Here is a 25,491-nt window from a genome sequence, read left to right as displayed (position 1 = left end):
AGGGTCAGTACTGAGGGAGCACTGCACTGTTGGAGGGTCAGTACTGAGGGATCGCCGCACTGTCGGAGGGTCAGTACTGAGGGAGCGCTGTTCTGTTGGAGGGTCAGTACTGAGGGAGCGCTGCACTGTCGGTGGGTCAGTACTGAGGGAGTGCTGCACTGTCGGAGGGTCAGTACTGAGGGAGTGTTGCACTGTCGGAAGGTCAGTACTGAGGGAGTGCTGCACTGTCGGAGGGGCGGTACTGAGGGAGCGCTGCACTGTCGGAGGGGCGGTACTGAGGGAGCGCCGCACTGTCGGAGGATCAGGACTGAGGGAGCACTGCACTGTTGGAGGGTCAGTACTGAGGGAGCACTGCGCTATTGGAGGTACTGTCTATCCGATGAGACGTTAAACCGAGGCCCCGTCTGCCCTCTCAGCTGGATGTAAAAGATCCCAAGGCACTATTTCAAAGAAGAGCAGGGAAGTTCTCCCTGGTATCATGGGCCAATAGTTATACCTCATCCAACATCACTAAAAGAGATCATCTGGTCATTATCACATTGCTGTTTGTGGGATCTTGCTGTGTGCAATTTTGGCTGCCGCGTTTCCTACATTACAACAGTGACTCTCCCTCAAAAAGTACTTCATTGGCTGTAAAACGCTTTGGGACGTCCTGAGGTGGAGAAAGGAGCCCTAGAAATGGGAGTTCTTTCTTCTTGTTTTCCTTTGGTTGGAGATTGTGTTGGGAATCTGCTTCATCGATAGGTTACCTCGCGGGGAAGTGAGAGGGGGAATATTTTAATGATGGGTTCATTTGAACCACTCGGATATTGGGGGCGATGCCTCTGTTCCGGGCGGCGGTTCGACAGGATGGACCAGTCCCCACCACGCTCCGTACCTGTCCCAGCCCCAATCCCAGTTTTCCGGGTCGGGGCTCAGAATTGGTACAGGGCAGGACTCACGAGGAGGGAGTCCACCAGTGCCAGGGCGGAGAATCCCAGCGGTGCCACACCAGAGCAGAGATACCCCCCCCAAACCTCGGATTCATGACCCCCCCACCCTATCTAGTCTGGGACTTTATGGAGGGAGGGGGTTGGGAGGACAGTGCTGGAGGAATTAAGTCCGGAGCGGACGAGGGCTTGGTTCATCGGTTCAGCAGCAGGATTTGGGGAGGCCGAGGTCGGGTTGGGGAGTGGTGGGGGCTAGTGTTTGGGGGGGAGGGTCTTTGCGATGGAAAGGATATGGGGGTGAGAAGCTCAGCCTTCGCGGCTGGGGAGCAGTGGTTCCAGTCTGAGACAGTGGTCAGGGAGGGTGACGGAATCAGTTGCAAGGGAGCGGAGTGTGTGGCGGGGTCCGAAGACGGTGGCTTTGGTCTTGCCGATGCTGAGCTGGAGGAAGCCATGCCTGAAGATTGAGCGCACCAGGCAAGGTCTGTACCAAGTGTCCATGTGTACAAAGAAATCAGGCTGGTATTTATACAGCGCCTTATCACATCTCTCAGAAATGGTTCATTACGCATCAGACACAATTGCAATGGGTTGCAGTGATCCATATCAGGGACCTAGGGTCATGAACCCTTTCCCTCCCCTTCCAACTCTCTCCCCTCCACCAACACCCACCAATGTTTTTCACTCTTTTTACAATCGTCGTGGAAAGGGCTCAGTGCTGGAGAAGTTCCGTAATTTTCATGTGGGCGGGAGTGGGGTGAGATTTCTGACAGGGAGACAAACCTCAGATGGAGGGTGGGGTGTGATGTCACAGGGGGAGGAGCCTCAGATGGAGAGTGGGATTTGATGTCACAGGGGGAGGAGCCTCGGATGGAGGGTGGGATGTGATGTCACAGGGGGAGGAGCCTCGGATGGAGGGTGGGATGTGATGTCACAGGGGGAGGAGCCTGGGATGGAGGGTGGGATGTGATGTCACAGGGGGAGGAGCCTGGGATGGAGGGTGGGGTGTGATGTCACAGGGGGAGGAGCCTCGGATCATGTCGATGCGTTTGGCTGGACATTTACCTTTGAGCGGCCTGGGTTACTTGTAACGCCTGAGGTTGAACCATCAGCCGCCCTGTGAAGAGAAACACACAGATCATTAACCGCCGACACCTGGGGAACATCGAAAGAAAATCAGAAAGAAAGATTTAATCTCCGAGTCGTGGGATTATTGCTCCTCGGTGACGCTATCAGCATGGCCTCTCCCACTATTGGCCCCTCCTCTCTCCAAGATACTGATTCTTTGCTGGGGGGGAACAAGTTCCACAGGCTCAGGCCGGCTACCACTACCTCACTCAAGGAGTCATTCTTCATACTGGACACTAAACAGTGAGCATTGGCAGAATGGGCTACATCTGAGTCAGAAGGTGATGGGTTCAAGTCCCACTCCAAAGACTTAAGCACATAATCCAGGTTGACACTCCCAGTGCAGTACTGAGGGGAGTGCTGCACTGTCGGAGGTGCCGTCTTTCAGATGAGACATTAAACTGAGGTCTCGTCTGCCCTCTCAGGTGGACATTAAGAATAGGAGCAGGGGAGTTCTCCCCGGTGTCCTGGGCCAATATTTATCCTAAAATCAACATCACTATCTGGTCATTATCACATCGCTATTTGTGGGACCTTGCTGTGCGCAAATTGGCCTACATTACAACGGTGAGTGGACCTCAGAAAGTATTTCATTGGCTGTAAAGCGCTTTGGGACGTCCTGAGGTTGTGAAAGGCACGATAGAAAAGCGAGTCCTTTCTTTCAGTGGAGGGTATCACAGCTGAGCTTGGTATCCACCCATGCACCTTCCAAAAAGGGTCACTGGATAATGTTCAGGAGCGGGAACCCTGGCTGATCATCGCCCTCCCGAGCCCAGGTGAACCGAGGCCAACTGTGGCGTCCCGATTGAGACTGGCCAACTCAGGATAGCCTGGGGCTGGAATCTGGGCCCTCCCCAGCCCTCACAGCTCAGTTCCACACTGGGCAGCGATTGAACTGTGCTCTCAGGATTCACGGCCTCTCCCTGGTACAGGACTGGGCTGGGGTGGGGTGGGGGTGTTGGTGGGAATGCTGCCTCGGAGCGTATTTTCGGCCAACGACTCACTCGTTGGGAGTTCTCCAGACCTCACCTCAGCAGGGTCAGGGTTCTGATAATCTCGTCCTTCTTCTCCAATTGCCTGCGGCAGATCTTCAGTTGGTCCTCAAGCTGTGAGTGGAAGAAAGATAAATTCAAAAAATGGCAAACATCCGGCATGTGACGGCATAGGTTCGGCATCGCCTCCATTTTAAAACTCTCATCCTTGTGTTCGAATCCCTCCGTGGCCCTCGCCCCCTCCCTGTCTCTGTAACCTCCTCCAGCCCGACAACCCTCCGAGATCTCTGCGCTCCTCCAATACAACCTCTCCGCCTCTCCGCCTCTCTCTCTCCTCCTTTAAGACGCTCCTTAAAACCTATCGGTCACCTGTCCTAATATCTCCATAAGTGGCTCGGTGTCAAATTTTATTTGATAATCGCTCCTGTGAAGCTCCTTATTAAAGGCTCTATATAAATGCAAAGTTGCTGTTGTTGTTATGGGTAACACCGCATGCTGTGACCTCCCCATGCAGCACACCATGGGTAACACCGCATGCTGTCACCTCCCCATGCAGCACACCATGGGTAACACCGCATGCTGTAACCTCCCCATGCAGCACACCATGGGTAACACCGCATGCTGTAACCTCCCCATGCAGCACACCATGGGTAACACCGCATGCTGTAACCTCCCCATGCAGCACACCATGGGTAACACCGCATGCTGTAACCTCCCCATGCAGCACACTATGGGTAACACCGCATGCTGTAACCTCCCCATGCAGCACACCATGGGTAACACCGCACTGTCTCCACATCTCTGCCAAAACTGCTCATTATTCCAGGATCATGCTGAAATTCAAAGATAACCCCCGGCTTCTATTCTCCACTACAAACCGTCTCCTTAAACCCTTCTCCCCTGTCCCCTCCACCCTCACCTCCAACAAGTGCGAGCAGCTCATGGACTTCTTTCTCACTAAGATTGAGACCATCCGTCCAGCTGCCTCTGTCACATCCCTCGCTTCCCCTAGCCCACCGAGCCAGGGTCAAACCCCCTGCCCTAGCCCTGAACTCACATCTTCCTCTAGTTTCTCTCCTATCTCCCCTCATGCCCTCTCCGAGCTCATCTTGGCCAAGAGATTCACCTCCTGCTCCCCCGACCCTATTCCCATCAAACTGCTGACCATTCCCTTCCTGGCCCCCATGTTAGCTGATCCTGTTAACGGTTCCCTTTCCTCACGTACTGTCCCCCCTCCCCTTCAAATCTGTGTCATCACCCCCTCCCCAAAAACACACCTTTGCTTTTGTTACCTCCAGACTCAACTATTCCAATGCTCTCCTGGCCGGCCTCCCATTTTCCACCCTCCATAAACTTGAGCTCATCCAAAACTCTGCTGCCCGTATCCCAACTCGCACCAAGTCCCGTTCCCCCATCACCCCCTGTGCTCGCTGACCCACATTGGCTCCTGGTCCTGCAATACCTTAATTTTAAAATTCTCATCCTTGTGTTCAAATCCCTCCATGACCTCGCCCCTCCCTATCTCTGTAACCTCCTCCAGCCCTACAACCCTCCGAGATATCTCCATCTTTGGCTCGGTGTCAATTTTTGTCTGTTTACGCTCCTGTGAAGCGCCTTGGGACGATTTGCTAGGTTAAAGGTGCTATATAAATGCAAGTTGTTGTACAAAGAAGGCCCTTCAGCCCATCCTCCCAAGCCACCCACCCTACTATCTTCCCATTACAGATTTAACATCCACCTGAACAGACAGACAAAAGACGGCACCTCCAACAGTGCAGCACTCCCTCAGTACCACACTGTAGGGGGTCATTTTAACTTAACCTAACCCGCCCAGCGGGGAACTGGCAGGATCGGATCGGGAGCTCGTTTCACATTCCGTCCGATTTTACATAGAATTATACAGAATTTACGGCAAAGAAATGGGCCATTCGGCCCAACAGCGGCGGAGGAATGGGCTACGGCCCAGGAGAGTGAATTCCTGGCCAGGAACCACACTGTAGCAAAATAAAGCTGAAAACCAGTAGGATCAGTAAAACAGTCATAAACTCAGCAGGTAACAGCAGCAGTTGGGGATGGGCTGTAGGCTAGACAAAGTTACCTTAAAACTTAAGAACATAGAATTTACAGCACAGAAACAGGCCATTCAGCCCAACTGGTCCACGCCGGTGTTTATGCTCCACATGAGCCTCCTCCCTCCCTACTTCATCTCACCCCATCAGCATATCCTTCTATTCCTTTCTCCCTCGTGTTTATCCAGCTTCCCCTTAAATGTATCTGTGCTATTCGCCTCAACTACTCCTTGTGGGAGCGAGTTCCACATTCTCACCACTCTCTGGGTAAAGAAGTTACTCCTGAATTCCCCATTGGATTTATTAGTCACTATCTTATATTTATGGCCCCTAGTTCTGGTCTCCCCCGGAAGTGGAAACGTCTTCTCCACATCTATCCTATCAAACCCTTTCATAATCTTAAAGACCTCTATCGGGTCACCCCTCAGTCTTCTCTTTTATAGAGAAAAGAGCCCCAGCCTGTTCAGTCTTTCCTGATAGGTATAACCTCTCAGTTCTGGTAATCATCCTAGTCAATCTTTTTTGCACCTTCTCCAGTGCCTCTATATCCTTTTTATAATAATATGGAGACCAGAACTGTGCACAGTGCTCCAAGTTTTACTTTCCTTTGACTCCAAAGGGCGAGGGGAGGCTTGAAGTGTCAGCCTAGATTACATGCATAAGTCCTGGACTGGGGTTTGAACCCACGACCTCCAAACTCAGAGTCAAGAGTGCTACCCATTGAGCCAAGGCTGGCACCATAAAGCTTCCAAGGCCATAGTGAGAACTCAGAATCATTGCAGTTGTACGCACGACTAACTTGAGACGTAGGTAGGTTCACGACAGAACCTAACTGGATCAATCGGGCCTGCACAGGGTAGACGTGGATAGGCAGCTTACAGTGTGCCAACAAAATAAGAAACCAGAAAAGTGTTGATGGAGAGAGAGGTTGCAGAGAAGAGAAGGCTTGTTGGTTGCAAAATTACTGTAAACACTTACATCCATTAGTTTCGCACCAGTTGGATGATCCAATGATCTATAGTTCAACATTGTGAGTTTTCTCGTTTGTAAGTGGAAAATATATATTAAAACAGCAAAGTTACATTTCAAAGGTGTGCCCAACACTGTCTGTACCTGCACTCCCTAGTGACAGGGCCCCAACACTGCAACATAACCTGCTACCTCCCAGGTACATCATCCCGCCTTCCCCCCTCCGAGATCGCCCATAGGTGCTGGCCGCTCTGTGTCTGAGGAAACCGCCTTTCAAGTGGCCCTATGAGATGCCAGTCACAGAGCCCCTGTGCACAGGTTTGTTGAAGGTTTTGAGACGAGCGTTGCTGAGACAAAGAGGCAGAGTGTGTTGTCACGTCTCTACAGAAACTGCACAAACAGACTGTCACTGGAGAGCTGGGCACAATTACCCTGACAATGTGCTGGCTCCTTTCTGTACACAGACTCACTGAGGCAGTCACCGCCCTCATCTTAAAGCCCCAGTGCTTAATCAAGCTTCGATGATATACAATTAAGACTAGTCACGTTGTACATGGAGACTCAAGACCTCAGAGGGTGAGCACAGTTGAATCTGGGTGTGTAGACGTGACTCAGTCCCCATTTTAAAGTCATGCATTCTGTCCTTATTTTTATTTTTTTCCATCATAAATTCCTCTTCATTGATAATGGAAAGTTAGCTTCATGGTAATTATACCCTCCGGCAGTCCCTCCACTGGCAGGAGGGTGCAATTACAGCGTGACGAGTTTACATAGGCAGTTCCCATTATAAACGTGGATGTGGGAATTTGTAATGCAAAAAGGTTGACAGCAAGTGTGCACAGACATAAGATTTTTAACCTATAACTAGTCAATCTCCTCTGGCATTGAACATGGTAAGTCTTTTACTGTCTCTGCTGTCTTCACTTGTCTCTATCATAGATCTTCTTTCACTTCCCTTTTTTTTCTTTTCTTATTTCCTTTCAGGTCGGTCGGTCGGTTGGTCAGTCGGTAGGTCGGCTGGTCAGTCGGTCGGTGTGGCGGGGAAAGGAGGTACCAATGGCTGCGGGCTGCATTGGGGGCAGGGGTTGTGGGGAACATGTGGCCCTCCGGGGGGGAGGGGGGGGGTTTCTTTCCCATCCCCTACCCAATCACATGTTTCCCCCACCCCCTCGCTCCCATTGTACCCCAATCCCTTCCCCATCCTGCCATCCCCTAACTATTATTACTACATCTATTAATTTTCCTTTCAACAATCCACTCAACCGCTGTACTCTCCCCCTCCCCTTGCTCTGCTGTCACTCGCCTCGCCTCACCTCGCCTCACCTCGCCCGTAATCCATTTTCCACTCTCCCTGGCTTTTCCTAAAGTCAGGCGGCAGGTTACAAGAGTCCAGGAGCTTCCTCACCCTCAACCAGTTTCCCTCCCCCACCCTCTTTTCCTATCTGTTTCCCTCCAAAAAGCTTTGAAATTTCACTTTCTTTAATTAAAAATAAATTAAAGTGGAACGGAGGAAGAAATTTTCTGTCTGTCTTTCTTTCTGTCTCTGTCTCTCTGTCTCTGTCTATCTCTCTGTCTCTCTCCCTCTGCTGTCTCCCAGTCTCTCTCTCTCACTCTCTGCTCTGTCTCCCTTTCTCTTTCCCTCTCTCTCTCTCTCTCTACTCTGTCTCCCTGTCTTTCTCTCGCGCTCTCTCTATCTCTCTCTCTCTATCTCTCTCTCTCTCTCTCTCTGCTCTCTGTCTCTCTCTCTCTCTCTCTGCTCTCCGTCTCTTTCTCTCTCTCTGCTCTCTCGATCTCTGGTCTCCCTCTGTCTCTCTCTCTGCTCTCTCTCTGTCTCTGCTCTCCTTCTCTCTCTGCTCTCCCTCTGTCTCTCTCCCTCTCTCTCTGCTGTCTCCCTGTCTCTCTCTCTCTCTCTGTCTCTCTCTCTGCTTTCCCTTTCTCTCTCTCTCTCTGTCTGCTCTCCCTCTTTCTCTCTCTCTCTCTGTCTGCTCTCCCCCTTTCTCTCTCTCTCTTTCTCTCTGTCTCTGTCTCTCTGTCTCTGCTCTCCCTCTGTCTCTGCTGTCTCCCTGTCTCTCTCTCCCTCTCTGACCGTCTCTCTCTGCTCTCTCTCTCTCTCTGCTCTGTCTGTCTCTCTCTCTCTCTCTCCCTCTCTCTCTCTCTGTCTGCTCTCCCCCTCTCTCTCTGTCTGCTCTCCCCCCTCTCTCTCTCTGCCTCTGTCTTTCTCTTTCTCTCTGCACTCCCTCTTTCTCTCTCTCCCTGCTCTCCCTCTTTCTCTGTCTCTCTCGTGTTAGAAATTAGAACCTTTATCTCATAGGTTGAAACTATTAGCATTGATCTTTTCTAACTGTTAACAAAAGCAAGTACATTACCACAGTGACTACACTTCAGAAGTTCTCCATTGGCTATGAAGCGCTTTGGGACATCCTGAGATCGTGAAAGGCGCTATAGAAATGCAAGTTCTTTCTTTTTTTCATTTGCCTTCAAAATTGGGAGGCTTGCTGTTAAATTTGGAATATGAGGGAAATATAATTCCTTCCAGAGTCTGGAGGATGCCCCCGCCATCAAAGTTTCGACTTTCAGCCCGTTATTTGGTGCATTTTATGACATCTTGGAGTCTACTTTAATTCTGCCTTTTAAGCTAAAAATTATTTATCTTGGAAAGGTTACAGATATTTTTAAGATAAATACAGACTGCAGATAAATAGCTGTAGGCACTTCAATTCGACATTCCAGGGGCTTTTTTTGGGTATCTAACCACGGATATACCATGCCAATTTGTGACAAGAAACCTTTTAGAATGCGTATAATACTGCCTCGTAACACATCTGTCCCTATCCCAGACTCCATGGGATCCCAGAGGCAGGCGGGGAATTATCTAGATGGAAGGTTTATTGATTTAACTAGTCTAAATAAACAAGTTTTATTTTTAAACCCTTCAGAAGGATTAAGGGTGAATCAGTTTCATCACAATGGACTCTAGAATCAAGGTCCATTGAATGCCACATCCTGAAGTTAACCTGTCTTTTCCTCTTTTGCACGTTCACCAACCTGCTGTGCATTTCAAACATAATCTGTTTCTTAAAATCTCAAAATACAGGAGACGAGAAATTATTGTTGGTAACAATAGTGGAGGAGAAGAACTGACACTTATATAGCATCTTTCACACCCTCAGGACGTCCCAAAGTGTTTCCTAGACAATCAATTGCTTTTGAAGTTTAATCACTGGTGTTGTGACAGAAAATGAAGCGGCCAAGCTGTGCAAGATCCCACAAATGGGCAATGAGGTCAACGATTTTGCTGGTGTGGGTTGAGGAATGAATGTTGTCTAGGACACCCGGGGATAACTCTCCTGCTCTTCTTCAAATAATGCCATGGGATCTTTTACATCCACCCAAGAGGGCAGACGGGGCCTCGGTTTAACGTCTCTTCCGAAAGGCGGCACCTCTGACGGTGTAGCACTCCCTCAGTACTGCCCCTCCGACAGTGCAGCACTCCCTCAGTACTGCCCCTCCGATAGTGCAGCACTCCCTCAGTACTGACCCTCTGACACTGCAGCGCTCCCTCAGTGCTGGCCCTCCGACAGCGCAGCACTCCCTCAGTACTGCCCCTCCGACAGTGCAGCACTCCCTCAGTACTGCCCCTCCGACAGTGCAGCACTCCCTCAGTACTGACCCTCCGACAGTGCAGAACTCCCTCAGTACTGCCCCTCCGACAGTGCAGCAATCCCTCAGTACTGACCCTCCGACAGTGCAGCGCTCCCTCAGTACTGCCCCTCCGACAGTACAGCGCTCCCTCAGTACTGACCCTCCGACACTACAGCTCTCCGTCAGTACTGCCCCTCCGACAGTGCAGCGCTCCCTCAGTACTGCCCCTCCAACAGTGCAGCACTCCCTCAGTACTGACCCTCCGACAGTGCGGCGCTCCCTCAGTACTGACCCTCCGACAGTGCAGCGCTCCCTCAGTACTGACCCTCCGACAGTGCGGCGCTCCCTCAGTACTGACCCTCCGACAGTGCAGCGCTCCCTCAGTACTGCCCCTCCAACAGTGCAGCACTCCCTCAGTACTGACCCTCCGACAGTGCGGCGCTCCCTCAGTACTGACCCTCTGACAGTGCAACGCTCCCTCAGTACTGACCCTCCGACAGTGCGGCGCTCCCTCAGTACTGACCCTCCGACAGAGCAGCGCTCCCTCAGTACTGCACTGAAGTGTCAATTGAAATTATGCGGTTGACTCTTAATGCCCTCCGGGTAACTAGGGATGAGCAGTAAATGCAGCCGTGCCAGTATCACCTACATCCAAAGAGCTAAGAGAAACTATTCTGAACGCAAAAATACCATGTATTACCATTGCAGCTTTCTCAAAGTAGCTCATCTGTCAGATATAACCAGTTGGAAAGCTTGCGGTTGCTTGTTGAGGTTTTCCTGAGGAACTTGTTGGCAATAGTGGAAGATAGTTTATGTCTCCAGAGTTTCAGGCATTCAGAACTCAGTATGAGTTTGCACAGACCACTAGTGGTCCCGATTAGACACAGGATAATGGAGGGACTGTGTACTGACTATTAATGGACCCGATTGTACAGGGTAATGGAGGGACTGTGTACTGACTATTAATGGACCCTATTGTACAGGGTAATGGAGGGACTGTGTACTGACCATTAATGGACCCTATTGTACAGGGTAATGGAGGGACTGTGTACTGACTATTAATGGACCCTATTGTACACAGGGTAATGGAGGGACTGTGTACTGACCATTAATGGACCCTATTGTACACAGGGTAATGGAGGGACTGTGTACTGAATATTAATGGACCCTATTCTACAGGGTAATGGAGGGACTGTGTACTGACCATTAATGGACCCTATTGTACAGGGTAATGGAGGGACTGTGTACTGACCATTAATGGACCCTATTGTACAGGGTAATGGAGGGACTGTGTACTGACCATTAATGGACCCTATTGTACACAGGGTAATGGAGGGACTGTGTACTGACTATTAATGGACCCTATTGTACACAGAGTAATGGAGGGACTGTGTACTGACTATTAATGGACCCTATTGTACACAGAGTAATGGAGGGACTGTGTACTGACTATTAATGGACCCTATTCTACAGGGTAATGGAGGGACTGTGTACTGACTATTAATGGACCCTATTGTACAGGGTAATGGAGGAACTGTGTACTGACTATTAATGGACCCGATTGTACATGGTAAACATAGAAACATAGAAAATAGGAGCAAGAGTAGGCCATTCGGCCCTTCGGGCCTGCTCCGCCATTCAAAATGATCATGGCTGATCGTCTAACTCAGTACCCTGTCACTGCTTTTTCCCCATATCCCTTGAGAAAGGTTGAGAAAGGCATGGATGTTAGGGAACTTGGGGAAATAAATAGTGATGTCTTGAGGAGTGTACATATTACAGAGAGGGAGGTGCTGGAAGTCTTAACGCGCATCAAGGTAGATAAATCTCCGGGACCTGATGAAATGTATCCCAGGACGTTATGGGAGGTTAGGGAGGAAATTGCGGGTCCCCCAGCAGAGATATTTGAATCATCCACCGCTACAGGTGAGGTGCCTGAAGATTGGAGGGTAGCAAATGTTGTGCCTTTGTTTAAGAAGGGCGGCAGGGAAAAGCCTGGGAACTACAGACCGGTGAGCCTGACATCTGTAGTGGGTAAGTTGTGAGAGGGTATTCTGAGGGACAGGATCTACAGGCATTTGGAGAGGCAGGGACTGATTAGGAACAGTCAGCATGGTTTTGTGAGAGGAAAATCATGTCTCACGAATTTGATTGAGTTTTTTGAAGGGGTAACCAAGAAGATAGATGAGGGCTGTGCAGTAGACGTGGTCTACATGGACTTTAGCAAAGCCTTTGACAAGGTACCGCATGGTAGGTTGTTACATAAGGTTAAATCTCACGGGATCCAAGGTGAGGTAGCCAATTGGATACAACATTGGCTTGACGACAGAAGACAGAGGGTGGGTGTAGAGGGTTGTTTTTCAAATTGGAGGCCTGTGACCAGCGGTGTGCCTCAGGGATCGGAGCTGGGTCCACTGTTATTTGTTATTTATATTAATGATTTGGATGAGAATTTAGGAGGCATGGTTAGTAAGTTTGCAGATGACACCAAGATTGGTGGCATTGTGGACAGTGAAGAAGGTTATCGAGGATTGCAACGGGATCTTGATAAATTGGGCCAGTGGGCCGATGAATGGCAGATGGAGTTTAATTTAGATAAATGTGAGGTGATGCATTTTGGGAGATCGAATCGGGCCAGGACCTACTCCGTTAATGGTAGGGCGTTGGGGAGAGTTATAGAACAAAGAGATCTAGGAGTACAGGTTCATAGCTCCTTGAAAGTGGAGTCACAGGTGGATAGGGTGGTGAAGAAGGCATTCAGCTTGCTTGGTTTCATTGGTCAGAACATTGAATACAGGAGTTGGGATGTCTTGTTGAAGTTGTACAAGACATTAGTTAGGCCACACTTGGAATACTGTGTACAGTTCTGGTCACCCTATTATAGAAAGGATATTATTAAACTAGAAAGAGTGCAGAAAAGATTTACTAGGATGCTGCCGGGACTTGATGGTTTGACTTATAGGGAGAGGTTAGATAGACTGGGACTATTTTCCCTGGAGAGTAGGAGGTTAAGGGGTGATCTTATAGAAGTCTATAAAATAATGAGGGGCATAGATAAGGTAGACAGTCAAAATCTTTTCCCAAAGGTAGGGGAGTCTATAACGAGGGGGCATAGATTTAAGGTGAGAGGGGAGAGATACAAAAGGGTCCAGAGGGGCAATTTTTTCACTCAAATAGTGGTGAGTGTCTGGAACGAGCTGCCAGAGGCAGTAGTAGAGGCGGGTACAATTTTGTCTTTTAAAAAGCATTTGGACAGTTACATGGGTAAGATGGGTATAGAGGGATATGGGCCAAGTGCAGGCAATTGGGACTAGCTTAGTGGTATAAACTGGGCGACATGGACATGTTGGGCCGAAGGGCCTGTTTCCATGTTGTAAACTTCTATGATTCTATGATTCTATGATTCTATCCCTTTAGCATTAAGAAATATATCTATCTCCTTCTTGAATACATCTAATGACTTGGCCTCCACTGCCTTCTGTGGTAGAGAATTCCACAGGTTCACCACCCTCTGAGTGAAGAAATTTCTCCTCATCTCGGTTCTAAATGGCATACCCCGTATCCTGAGACTGTGACCCCTGGTTCTGGACTCCCCCAGCCAGGGGAAACATCCTCCCTGCATCTAGTCTGTCCAGTCCTGTTAGAATTTTATATGTTTCGATGAGATCACCTCTCATTCTTCTAAACTCGAGTGAATATAAGCCTAGTCGACCCAATCTCTCTGCATACGTCAGTCCTGCCATCCCATGAATCAGTCTGGTAAACCTTTGTTGTACTCCCTCCATGGCAAGGACATCCTTCCACAGATAAGGAGACCAAAACTGCACACAATACTCCAGATGTGGTCTCACCAAGGCCCTGTATAACTGCAGTAAGACATCCCTGCTCCTCTACTCAAATCCTCTTGCAATGAAGGCCAACATACCATTCGCCTTCCTAACTGCTTGTTGCACCTGAATGCTCGCTTTCAGCGACTGGTGTACAAGGACACCCAGGTCTCGTTGCACCTCCCCTTTTCCCAATCTATCACCATTCAGATAATAATCTGCCTTTCTGTTTTTACAACCAACGTGGATAACCTCACATTTATCCACGTTATACTGCATCTGCCATGTTCTTGCCCACTCACCCAACTTGTCCAAATCACATTGGAGCCTTTTTGCATCCTCCTCACAGCTCACATTCCACCCCAGCTTTGTGTCGTCTGCAAACTTGGAATTGTTACATTTAGTTCCTTCATCCAAATCATTGATATATATTGTGAATAGCTGGGGCCCAAGCACTGATCCCTGCGGTACCCCACTGATCACTGCATGCCACCCGGAAAAAGACCCGTTTTTCCTACTCTCTGTTTCCTGTCTGTCAACCATATCTCAATCCATGCCAGTATATTCCCCCCAATCCCATGTGCTTTAATTTTGCACACTAACCTCTTGTGTGGGACCTTATCAAAAGCTTTCTGAAAATCCAAGTACACCACATCCACTGGTTCTCCCCTATCTATTCTACCAGTTAACCTCAAAAAACTCCAGGAGATTTGTTAAGCATGATTTCCCTTTCATAAACCCATGCTGACTTTGTCCAATCCCATGAATGCCTTCCAAGTGTTCTGTTATCACAGCTTTTATAATAGACTCTAGCATTTTCCCCACTACTGATCTTAGGCTAACTGGTCTGTATTTCCCTGTTTTCTCTCTCCCTCGTTTTTTAAATAGTGGGGTTACATTTGCCACCCTCCAATCTGTAGGAACTGTTCCAGAGTCTATAGAATTTTGGAAGATGATCACCAATGCATCCACTATTTCCAGGGCCACTTCCTTTAGTACTCTGGGATGTAGATTATCAGGCCCTGGGGATTTGTCAGCCTTTCGCCCCATTAATTTCCCTAGCACTATTTTTTTTACTAATACTGGTTTCCTTCAGTTCCTCCCTCTCACTAGACCCTTGGTTCCCTAACATTTCCGGGAGGTTATTTGTGTCCTCCTTTGTGAAGATGGAACCAAAGTATGTGTTTAATTTCTTTGTTCCCCATGATAATTTCCCCCATTTCTGACTGTAAGGGACCTACATTTGTCGTCACTAATCTTTTTCTCTTGACATATTTATAGAAGCTTTTACAGTCAGTTTTTATGTTCCCTGCTAGTTTACTCTCATACTCTATTTTTCCCCTCTTAATCAATCTCTTTGTCCTCCTTTGCGGAATTCTGAACAGCTCCCAATCTTCAAGCGTGCCGCTTTTTCTGGCAATTTTATATGTCTCCTCTTTGGATCTAATACCATCCCTAATTTTTTTTGTAAACCACAGTAATGGAGGGACTGTGCACTGACTATTAATGGATCCTATTATACACAGATTAATGGAGAGACTGTGCACTGGCCATTAATGGACCCTATTATGCACAGAGTAATGGAGGGACTGTGTACTGACCATTAATGGACACTATTATTCACAGTAATGGAGGGACTGTGCACTGACCATTAATGGACCCTATTATGCACAGAGTAATGGAGGGACTGTGTACTGACCATTAATGGACACTATTATTCACAGTAATGGAGGGACTGTGCACTGACCATTAATGGACCCTATTATGCACAGAGTAATGGAGAGACAGTGTACTGACCATTAATGGACCCTATTATGCACAGAGTAATGGAGGGACTGTGTACTGACCATTAATGGACCCTATTATGCACAGGGTAATGGATGGACTGTGTACTGACCATTACTGGACCCTATTATGCACAGAGTAATGGAGGGACTGTGCACTGACCATTAATGGACCCTATTATGCACACAGTAATGGAGGGACTGTGTACTGACTATTAATGGACCCTATTATGCACACAGCAATGGAGAGACTGTGCACTGACCATTAATGGACCCTATTATGCACAGCGTAATGGAGAGACTGTGCACTGACCATTAATGGACCCTATTATGCACAGAGTAATGGAGGGACTTTGTACTGACCATTAATGGATCCAATTATGCACAGAGTAATGGAGGGACTGTGCACTGACCATTAATGGACCCTATTATGCACAGAGTAATGGAGAGACTGTGTACTGACCATTAATGGACCCTATTATGCACAGAGTAATGGAGGGACTGTGCACTGACCATTAATGGACCCTATTATGCACAGAGTAATGGAGAGACTGTGTCCTGACCATTAATGGACCCTATTATGCACAGAGTAATGGAGAGACTGTGCACTGACCATTAATGGACCCTATTATGCAAACAGTAATGGAGAGACTCTGCACTGACCATTAATGGACCCTATTATGCACACAGTAATTGAGAGACTGTGCACTGACCATTAATGGACCCTATTATGCACACAGTAATGGAGAGACTGTGCACTGACCATTAATGGACCCGATTATGCACAGAGGAATGGAGGGACTGTGTACTGACCATTAATGGACCCTATTATGCACAGGGTAATGGATGGACTGTGTACTGACCATTAATGGACCCAATTGTGCACAGAGTAATGGAGGGACTGTGCACTGACCATTAATGGACCCTATTATGCACACAGTAATGGAGGGACTGTGTACTGACTATTAATGGACCCTATTATGCACACAGTAATGGAGAGACTGTGCACTGACCATTAATGGACCCTATTATGCACAGCGTAATGGAGAGACTGTGCACTGACCATTAATGGACCCTATTATGCACAGAGTAATGGAGGGACTGTGCACTGACCATTAATGGACCCTATTATGCACACAGTAATGGAGGGACTGTGTACTGACCATTAATGGATCCAATTATGCACACAATAATGGAGGGACTGTGTACTGACTATGAATGGACCCTATTATGCACACAGTAATGGAGGGACTGTGTACTGACTATGAATGGACCCTATTATGCACACAGTAATGGAGGGACTGTGTACTGACTATTAATGGACCCTATTATGCACACAGTAATGGAGAGACTGTGTACTGACTATGAATGGACCCTATTATGCACACAGTAATGGAGGGACTGTGTACTGACTATTAATGGACCCTATTATGCACACAGTAATGGAGGGACTGTGTACTGACCATTAATGGATCCAATTATGCACATTGTAATGGAGGGACTGTGCACTGACCATTAATGGACCCTATTATGCACAGAGTAATGGAGAGACTGTGTACTGACCATTAATGGACCCTATTATTCACAGTAATGGAGGGACTGTGCACTGACCATTAATGGACCCTATTATGCACAGAGTAATGGAGAGACTGTGTACTGACCATTAATGGACCCTATTATGCACAGAGTAATGGAGGGACTGTGCACTGACCATTAATGGACCCTATTATGCACACAGTAATGGAGAGACTGTGCACTGACCATTAATGGACCCTATTATGCACACAGTAATGGAGAGACTGTGCACTGACCATTAATGTACCCTATTATGCACAGAGTAATGGAGAGACTGTGCACTGACCATTAATGGACGCTATTATGCACAGAGTAATGGAGAGACTGTGCACTGACCATTAATGGACCCTATTATGCACACAGTAATGGAGGGACTGTGTACTGACTATTAATGGACCCTATTATGCACACAGTAATGGAGGGACTGTGTACTGACCATTAATGGATCCAATTATGCACAGAGTAATGGAGGGACTGTGCACTGACCATTAATGGACCCTATTATTCACAGTAATGGAGGGACTGTGCACTGACCATTAATGGACCCTATTATGCACAGAGTAATGGAGAGACTGTGTACTGACCATTAATGGACCCTGTTATGCACAGAGTAATGGAGGGACTGTGCACTGACCATTAATGGACACTATTATGCACACAGTAATGGAGAGACTGTGCACTGACCATTAATGGACCCTATTATGCACACAGTAATTGAGAGACTGTGCACTGACCATTAATGGACCCTATTATGCACACAGTAATGGAGAGACTGTGCACTGACCATTAATGGACCCTATTATGCACAGAGTAATGGAGGGACTGTGTACTGACCATTAATGGACCCTATTATGCACGGGGTAATGGATGGACTGTGTACTGACCATTAATGGACCCTATTATGCACAGAGTAATGGAGGGACTGTGCACTGACCATAAATGGACCCTATTATGCACACAGTAATGGAGGGACTGTGTACTGACTATTAATGGACCCTATTATGCACACAGTAATGGAGAGACTGTGCACTGACCATTAATGGACCCTATTATGCACAGCGTAATGGAGAGACTGTGCACTGACCATTAATGGACCCTATTATGCACAGAGTAATGGAGGGACTGTGTACTGACTATTAATGGACCCTATTATGCACACAATAATGGAGGGACTGTGTACTGACCATTAATGGATCCAATTATGCACAGAGTAATGGAGAGACTGTGCACTGACCATTAATGTACCCTATTATGCACAGAGTAATGGAGAGACTGTGCACTGACCATTAATGGACGCTATTATGCACAGAGTAATGGAGAGACTGTGCACTGACCATTAATGGACCCTATTATTCACAGTAATGGAGAGACTGTGCACTGACCATTAATGGGCCCTATTATGCACAGAGTAATGGAGGGAGTGTGCACTGACCATTAATGGACCCTATTATGCACAGAGTAATGGAGGGACTGTGCACTGACCATTAATGGGCCCTATTATGCACAGAGTAATGGAGGGACTGTGCACTGACCATTAATGGACCCTATTATGCACAGAGTAATGGAGAGACTGTGCACTGACCATTAATGGACCCTATTATGCACAGAGTAGTGGAGAGACTGTGCACTGACCATTAATGGACCCTATTATGCACAGAGTAATGGAGAGACTCTGCACTGACCATTAATGGACCCTATTATGCACACGGTAATGGAGGGACTGTGCACTGACCATTAATGGACCCTATTGTGCACAGAGTAATGGAGAGACTGTGCACTGACTATTAATGGACCCTATTATGCAAAGAGTAATGGAGGGACTGTGCACTGACCATTAATGGACCCTATTATGCACAGAGTAATGGAGGGAATGTGCACTGACCATTAGTGGACCCTATTATGCACACAGTAATGGAGAGACTGTGCACTGACCATTAATGGACCCTATTATGCACACAGTAATGGAGAGACTGTGTACTGACCATTAATGGACCCTATTGTGCACACAGTAATGGAGGGACTGTGCACTGACCATTCATGGACCCTATTATGCACAGAGTAACGGAGAGACTGTGTACTGACCATTAATGGACCCTATTATGCACAGAGTAATGGAGAGACTGTGTACTGACCATTAATGGACCCTATTATGCACAGATTAATGGAGAGACTGTGCACTGACTATTAATGGACCCTATTCTATGATTCTATTGCAGGCAATTGGGACTAGCTTAGTGGTATAAACTGGGCGACATGGACATGTTGGGCCGAAGGGCCTGTTTCCATGTTGTAACTTCTATGATTCTATGATTCTATTGTGCACAGAGTAATGGAGAGACTGTGCACTGACCATTTATGGACCCTATTATGCACAGAGTAATGGAGGGACTGTGCACTGACCATAAATGGACATTCTTATGCACACTATAATGGAGGGACTGTGCACTGACCATTAATGGACCCTATTATGCGCACAGTAATGGAGAGACTGTGTACTGACCATTAATGGACCCTATTATTCACGGTAATGGAGGGACTGTGTACTGACCATTAATGGACCCTATTATACACAGGGTAATGAAGAGACTGTGTACTGACCATTAATGGACCCTATTATTCACGGTAATGGAGGGACTGTGTACTGACCATTAATGGACCCTATTATGCACAGAGTAATGGAGGGACTGTGCACTGACCATTAATGGACCCTATTATGCACAGAGTAATGGAGAGACTGTGCACTGACCATTAATGGACCCTATTATGCACAGAGTGATGGAGAGACTGTGCACTGACTATTAATGGACCCTATTATGCACACAGTAATGGAGAGACTGTGCACTGACTATTAATGGACCCTATTATGCACAGAGTAATGGAGAGACTGTGCACTGACCATTAATGGACCCTATTATTCACGGTAATGGAGGGACTGCGCACTGACCATTAATGGACCCTATTATACACAGGGTAATGAAGAGACTGTGCACTGACCATTAATGGACCCTATTATGCACAGAGTAATGGAGAGACTGTGCACTGACCATTAATGGACCCTATTATTCACGGTACTGGAGGGACTGTGTACTGACCATTAATGGACCCTATTATTCACAGAGTAATGGAGGGACTGTGCACTGACCATTAATGGACCCTATTATGCACACGGTAATGGAGAGACTGTGCACTGACCATTAACGGACCCTATTATGCACAGAGTAATGGAGGGACTGTGCACTGACCATTAATGGACCCTATTATGCACAGAGTAATGGAGAGACTGTGCACTGACCATTAATGGACCCTATTATGCACACAGTAATGGAGGGACTGTGCACTGACTATTAATGGACCCTATTATGCACACAGTAATGGAGAGACTGTGCACTGACCATTAATGGACCCTATTATGCACACAGTAATGGAGGGACTGTGCACTGACTATTAATGGACCCTATTATGCACACAGTAATGGAGAGACTGTGCACTGACCATTAATGGACCCTATTCTGCACAGAGTAATGGAGAGACTGTGCACTGACCATTAATGGACCCTATTATGCACAAAGTAATGGAGGGACTGTGCACTGACCATTAATGGACCCTATTATGCACACAGTAATGGAGGGACTGTGCACTGACCATTAATGGACCCTATTATGCACAGAGTAATGGAGGGACTGTGCACTGACCATTAATGGACCCTATTATGCACAGAGTAATGGAGGGACTGTGCACTGACTATTAATGGACCCTATTATTCACGGTAATGGAGGGACTGTGCACTGACCATTAATGCACCCAATTATACACAGGGTAATGAAGAGACTGTGTACTGACCATTAATGGACCCTATTATGCACAGGGTAATAGAGATACTGACAGGACTGTGGAAACTGTAAAGAGAATGTTGCAGTCAGGAGATCCCTTCCTAATGTTATTGAGGTACAGAGCAACTCCAATTGTAGATATAGGTAACAGCCCAGCACAGTTAATGGTCAGAAGACAGATTAAAACTACAGTTCCTACTCTGGACAAAAATCTGAAGCCAAAATTGCCAAGAAAATTTTGATTAAGTCGCTGACAAGCAAGTCCCGCACTTCTTCATCATCGATATTCAGTAAGAGCATTCCCTGAGCCAGAAGCTGGTGATCAAACAAGGGTCAAAAAAACAGAGGCAAAGGTTGGGAAAATCCTGCAACAGTGAAAGGCAAGGGCTAGTCTCCAAGATCGTATATAGTGCAGACAGCTGATGTCACTATCCCGCAGGAATCGGAGACATCTACCATTCATTCATTCATTCCGAACTCAAAGGAAAATGGGGACCCAACGAGACTTGCAGGAGAGTGAGTTACCACCGGCACCAGGTGACTCAGAGTCTGAAGATCCTAACCTCTGAGCGTTATCTGCTATCCAGGTGATGCAGTTACACCGATACAAACAGCAGAAACACAAAACCTGAAATGGTAGTACTTCCAGCGGCAGAATTGTGCAAAAATCTATTCATTAAAGAGGCGAGTAACATGAAACTAGCGCAGAGGTAGAACAATCTCCTTGTGTGTTGTCAGAGCTACGGTAATTTACCTGAAGTCCTGTTGAGATGTGCTTGCTTCATTCGTTCAAAAGAAGGAAGATGCATTTTCCCCTTGAAAAGAATGTCATACGATTACAACAGAACGTTTACTCAAGTGCATAAGAACATAAGAAACAGGACCAGGAGTGGGCCATACGGCCCCTCGAGCCTGCTCCGCCTTTCAATAAGATCATGGCTGATCTTCGACCTCAACTCCACTTTCCCGCCCGATCCCCATATCCCTTGATTCCCCCAGACTCCAAATATCTATCTATCTCAATCTTGAATATACTCAACGACTCAGCATCCATAGCCCCCTGGGGTAGAGAATTCCAAAGATTCACAACCCTCTGAGTAAAGAAATTCCTCCTCATCTCAGCCCTAAATGGCCGACCCCTTATCCTGCAACTATGCCCCCTAGTTCTAGACTCTCTAGCCAGGGGTAACAGCTCTCAGCATCTACCTTGACAAGCCCTCCAAGAATTTTATAAGATTCAATGAGATCACCTCTCATTCTTCTAAACTCCAGACAGTATAGGCCCATTTTGCTCAATCTCTCCTCATAGGACAACCCTCTCATCCCAGGAATTAATCTAGTGAACCTTTGATGCACCGCCTCTAAGGTAAGTATATCCTTCCTTAGATAAGGAGACCAAAACTGTACACAGTACTCCAGGTGAGGTCTTTCTAAAGCCCTGAACAATTGTAGCAAGACTTCCTTATTCTTGTACTCCAACTCCCTTGCAATAAAGGCCAACATATCATTTGCCTTCCTAATTGCTTGCTGTACCTGCATGTTAACTTTCTGTGACACAACTTTGCCACTGTTTTTCTGCCCCATGCTCGATTCTGCACACCTCCTGGTACTTCATTCCCACAGAAATACCTCCAGCAGTGCGTCCTCCGATACACCACCCTTCAAATAGCTTCTGGACTCACTCACCCTCCACACCTGTCTCCGAACCTGGACATCAGTTCGTCGATGCTCCAAGCTGACTCCACCCCCATCAGCGTTAACTTTATCCCATCGCAGGACCTCTGACTTTAACCTTGTTCTCCCCCGCTACTGTCCCCACTCTATTCCCTGTTTATTACCAGGATATATCTATCTTAATCTTACGATGTAACTTGAGTTTCCCTGCTCACGTGCGCGTTTTGCTGCCGCTCCGGATCTGAGCCATTGCTTCTATTTCCCCTTTTTTCTTCTTTTCTCTTTACCCCTCCCTGGTCCCTCTCTCCATCGTCATGCCTCCTTTCATTTCTCCCCTCTCGAGTACTCTGCCCCCTCCCCCCAACCCTTCAGCACTCCTCGACCTTCCTGCTCTCCTGCCGCCGTCCCAGGCTTGACTCCCTCTTAGATAAGCCTACACCTTCCCTCTGTGCCTCCCTTGGCATCCTCCGAAGGGCCCATCGAGGCACTTGCTGCTGCCTCCTTACGAGCAGCAGCCCCAACCCCGTCCTACTCTCTCACCGACTTTCCCGCCCAGTGCGCCCGCTGGGGGCTAATCTTACCAATCTCCTTCCCGTCCTACACACCCCTCCCAGCGCTGCCACTGTGGACTCTGCCAGCGGAACAGCCAACACCGCCCCTCTCCGCATCTCCCTCCAGAATGTCCATTCAATTGTGAACGAGGCCCTTGCCATCCATGAGCTTATTGTGGATGATTGCATCGACATCATGGCCTTGACGGAAACCTGGCTGACGGGTGACGACAGCTTCCCCCTTAATGAAGTCTCCCCGCCTGGCTATATCTTCCACCACTTGCCCCCGCCCCAGACCGACCGCAGTGTGGCCCTTATCACCAAATCACGCCTTGGTCTGTCCCCCTACTGCCCTGGCACCTTCTCCTCCTTTGAGCATCTCACCTCGTTCCACCCCTCCTTTAAAATCCTCGTCCTCTACCGCCCACCCAAGTACCACGCCAAGTTTCTCACTGAGATATCATCACTGCTTTCCTCCCTCAGCCTCTGCACCGAGCGACTTCTCATCCTCAGTGATTTCAATCACTATCACAACTCATCATGCTCTCTCTGGAATAACAAGGACGTATAAGGTAGCCAAACTTAGTGGGAGGATAGAAGATTGGGAAGTCTTCAAAAGACAGCAAAAAGTAACGAAAGGATTGATTAAGAAAGGGAAGATAGATTATGAAAATAAATTAGCAAAAAATATAAAAACAGATAGCAAGAGTTTCTACAGTTATATAAAAAGAAAAAGGGTGGCTAAGGCAAACGTAGGTTCTTTAGAGGATGAGACCGGGAAATTAATGGTGGGAAACATGGAGATGGCAAAAATGCTGAACAAATATTTTGTTTCAGTCTTTACGGTAGAGGACACTAAGAATATCCCAACACTGGACAAACAGGGGGCTCGAGGGGGGGAGAAGCTAAATACGATTAAAATCACTAAGGAATTGGTACTCATAAATTAATGGGACTCAAGGCGGATAAATCCCCTGGACCTGATGGCTTACATCCTCGGGTCTTGAGGGAAGTGGCAGTAGGGATTGTGGATGCTTTGGTAATAATTTTCCAAAATTCTCTGGACTCGGCAAAGGTCCTGGCAGATTGGAAAACTGCCAATGTAACACCCTTATTTAAAAAGGGTAGTAAGCAGAAGGCTGGAAATTATAGACCAGTTAGCTTAACATCTATGGTGGGTAAAATTTTGGAGTCCATTATTAAGGAGACAGTAGCAGAACATTTGGATAAACATAATTTAATAGGACAAAGTCAGCATGGCTTTACAAAGGGGAAGTCATGTCTGACAAATTTGCTTGAGTTCTTTGAGGATATAACGTACAGGGTGGATAAAGGGGAACCAGTGGACGTAGTGTATTTGGACTTCCAGAAGGCATTCGACAAGGTGCCACATAAAAGATTATTGCTCAAGATAAAGAATCACTGGATTGGGGGTAATATTCTGGCATGGGTGGAGGATTGGTTATCTAACAAGAAGCAGAGAGTTGGGATAAATTGTACATTCTTGGACTGGCAACCTGTAGCCAGTGGTGTTCCGCAGGGGTCGGTGCTGGGTCCCCAACTCTTTACAATCTATATTAATGATTTGGAGGAGGGGACCGAGTGTAACATATCAAAGTTTGCAGATGATACAAAGATGGGAGGGAAAGTAGAGAGTGAGGAGGACATAAAAAACCTACAAGGGGATATAGACAGGCTGGGTGAGTGGGCGGAGATTTGGCAGATGCAATACAATATTGGAAAATGTGAGGTTATGCACTTTGGCAGGAAAAATCGGAGAGCAAGTTATTATCTTAATGGCGAGAAACTGGAAAGTACTGCAGTACAAAGGGATCTGGGGGTCCTACTGCAAGAAAATCAAAAAGTTAGTTTGCAGGTGCAGCAGGTGATCAAGAAGGCCAACGGAATGTTGGCTTTTATTGCTAGGGGGATAGAATATAAAAACAGGGAGGTATTGCTGCAGTTATATAAGGTATTGGTGAGACCGCACCTGGAATACTGCATACAGTTTTGGTCTCCATACTTAAGAAAAGACATACTTGCTCTCGAGGCAGTACAAAGAAGGTTTACTCGGTTAATCCCGGGGATGAGGGGGTGGACATATGAGGAGAGGTTGAGTAGATTGGGACTCTACTCATTGGAGTTCAGAAGAATGAGAGGCGATCTTATTGAAACATATAAGATTGTGAAGGGGCTTGATCGGGTGGATGCGGTGAGGATGTTCCCAAGGATGGGTGAAACTAGAACAAGGGAGCATAATCTTAGAATAAGGGGCTGCTCTTTCAAAACTGAGATGAGGAGAAACTTCTTCACTCATTGGGTAGTAGGTCTGTGGAATTTGCTGCCCCAGGAAGCTGTGGAAGCTACATCATTAAATAAATTTAAAACAGAAATAGACAGTTTCCTAGAAGTAACGGGAATTAGGGGTTACGGGGAGCGGGCAGGAAATTGGACATGAATTTAGATTTGAGGTTAGGATCAGATCAGCCATGATCTTATTGAATGGCGGAGCAGGCTCGAGGGG

At 47.3% G+C, this 25,491-nt stretch overlaps 1 protein-coding gene across 1 annotated transcript in view; it reads right to left on the bottom strand.

The window, feature by feature from the left end:
• Positions 1-22,326, bottom strand: part of LOC137326800 (coiled-coil domain-containing protein 170-like) — a 106,526-nt gene extending 84,200 nt beyond the window's left edge. Inside the window, exons 1-4 of the mRNA XM_067992194.1 lie at positions 22,276-22,326; positions 20,998-21,057; positions 3,084-3,160; positions 1,992-2,043 (exon numbers count right to left, since the gene is read on the bottom strand). Coding sequence (XP_067848295.1) covers positions 1,992-2,043; positions 3,084-3,160; positions 20,998-21,057; positions 22,276-22,326 — 240 coding nt within the window. The remainder of the gene's footprint in view (positions 1-1,991; positions 2,044-3,083; positions 3,161-20,997; positions 21,058-22,275) is intronic.
• Positions 22,327-25,491: the final 3,165 nt, after the last annotated feature.

Source organism: Heptranchias perlo, chromosome 10, assembly GCF_035084215.1.
Source record: "Heptranchias perlo isolate sHepPer1 chromosome 10, sHepPer1.hap1, whole genome shotgun sequence".
Lineage (NCBI taxonomy): Eukaryota > Metazoa > Chordata > Chondrichthyes > Hexanchiformes > Hexanchidae > Heptranchias > Heptranchias perlo.
The sequence above is the reverse complement of the archived record's forward strand: the minus strand, read 5'-3'. Positions and strand labels throughout refer to the sequence as shown.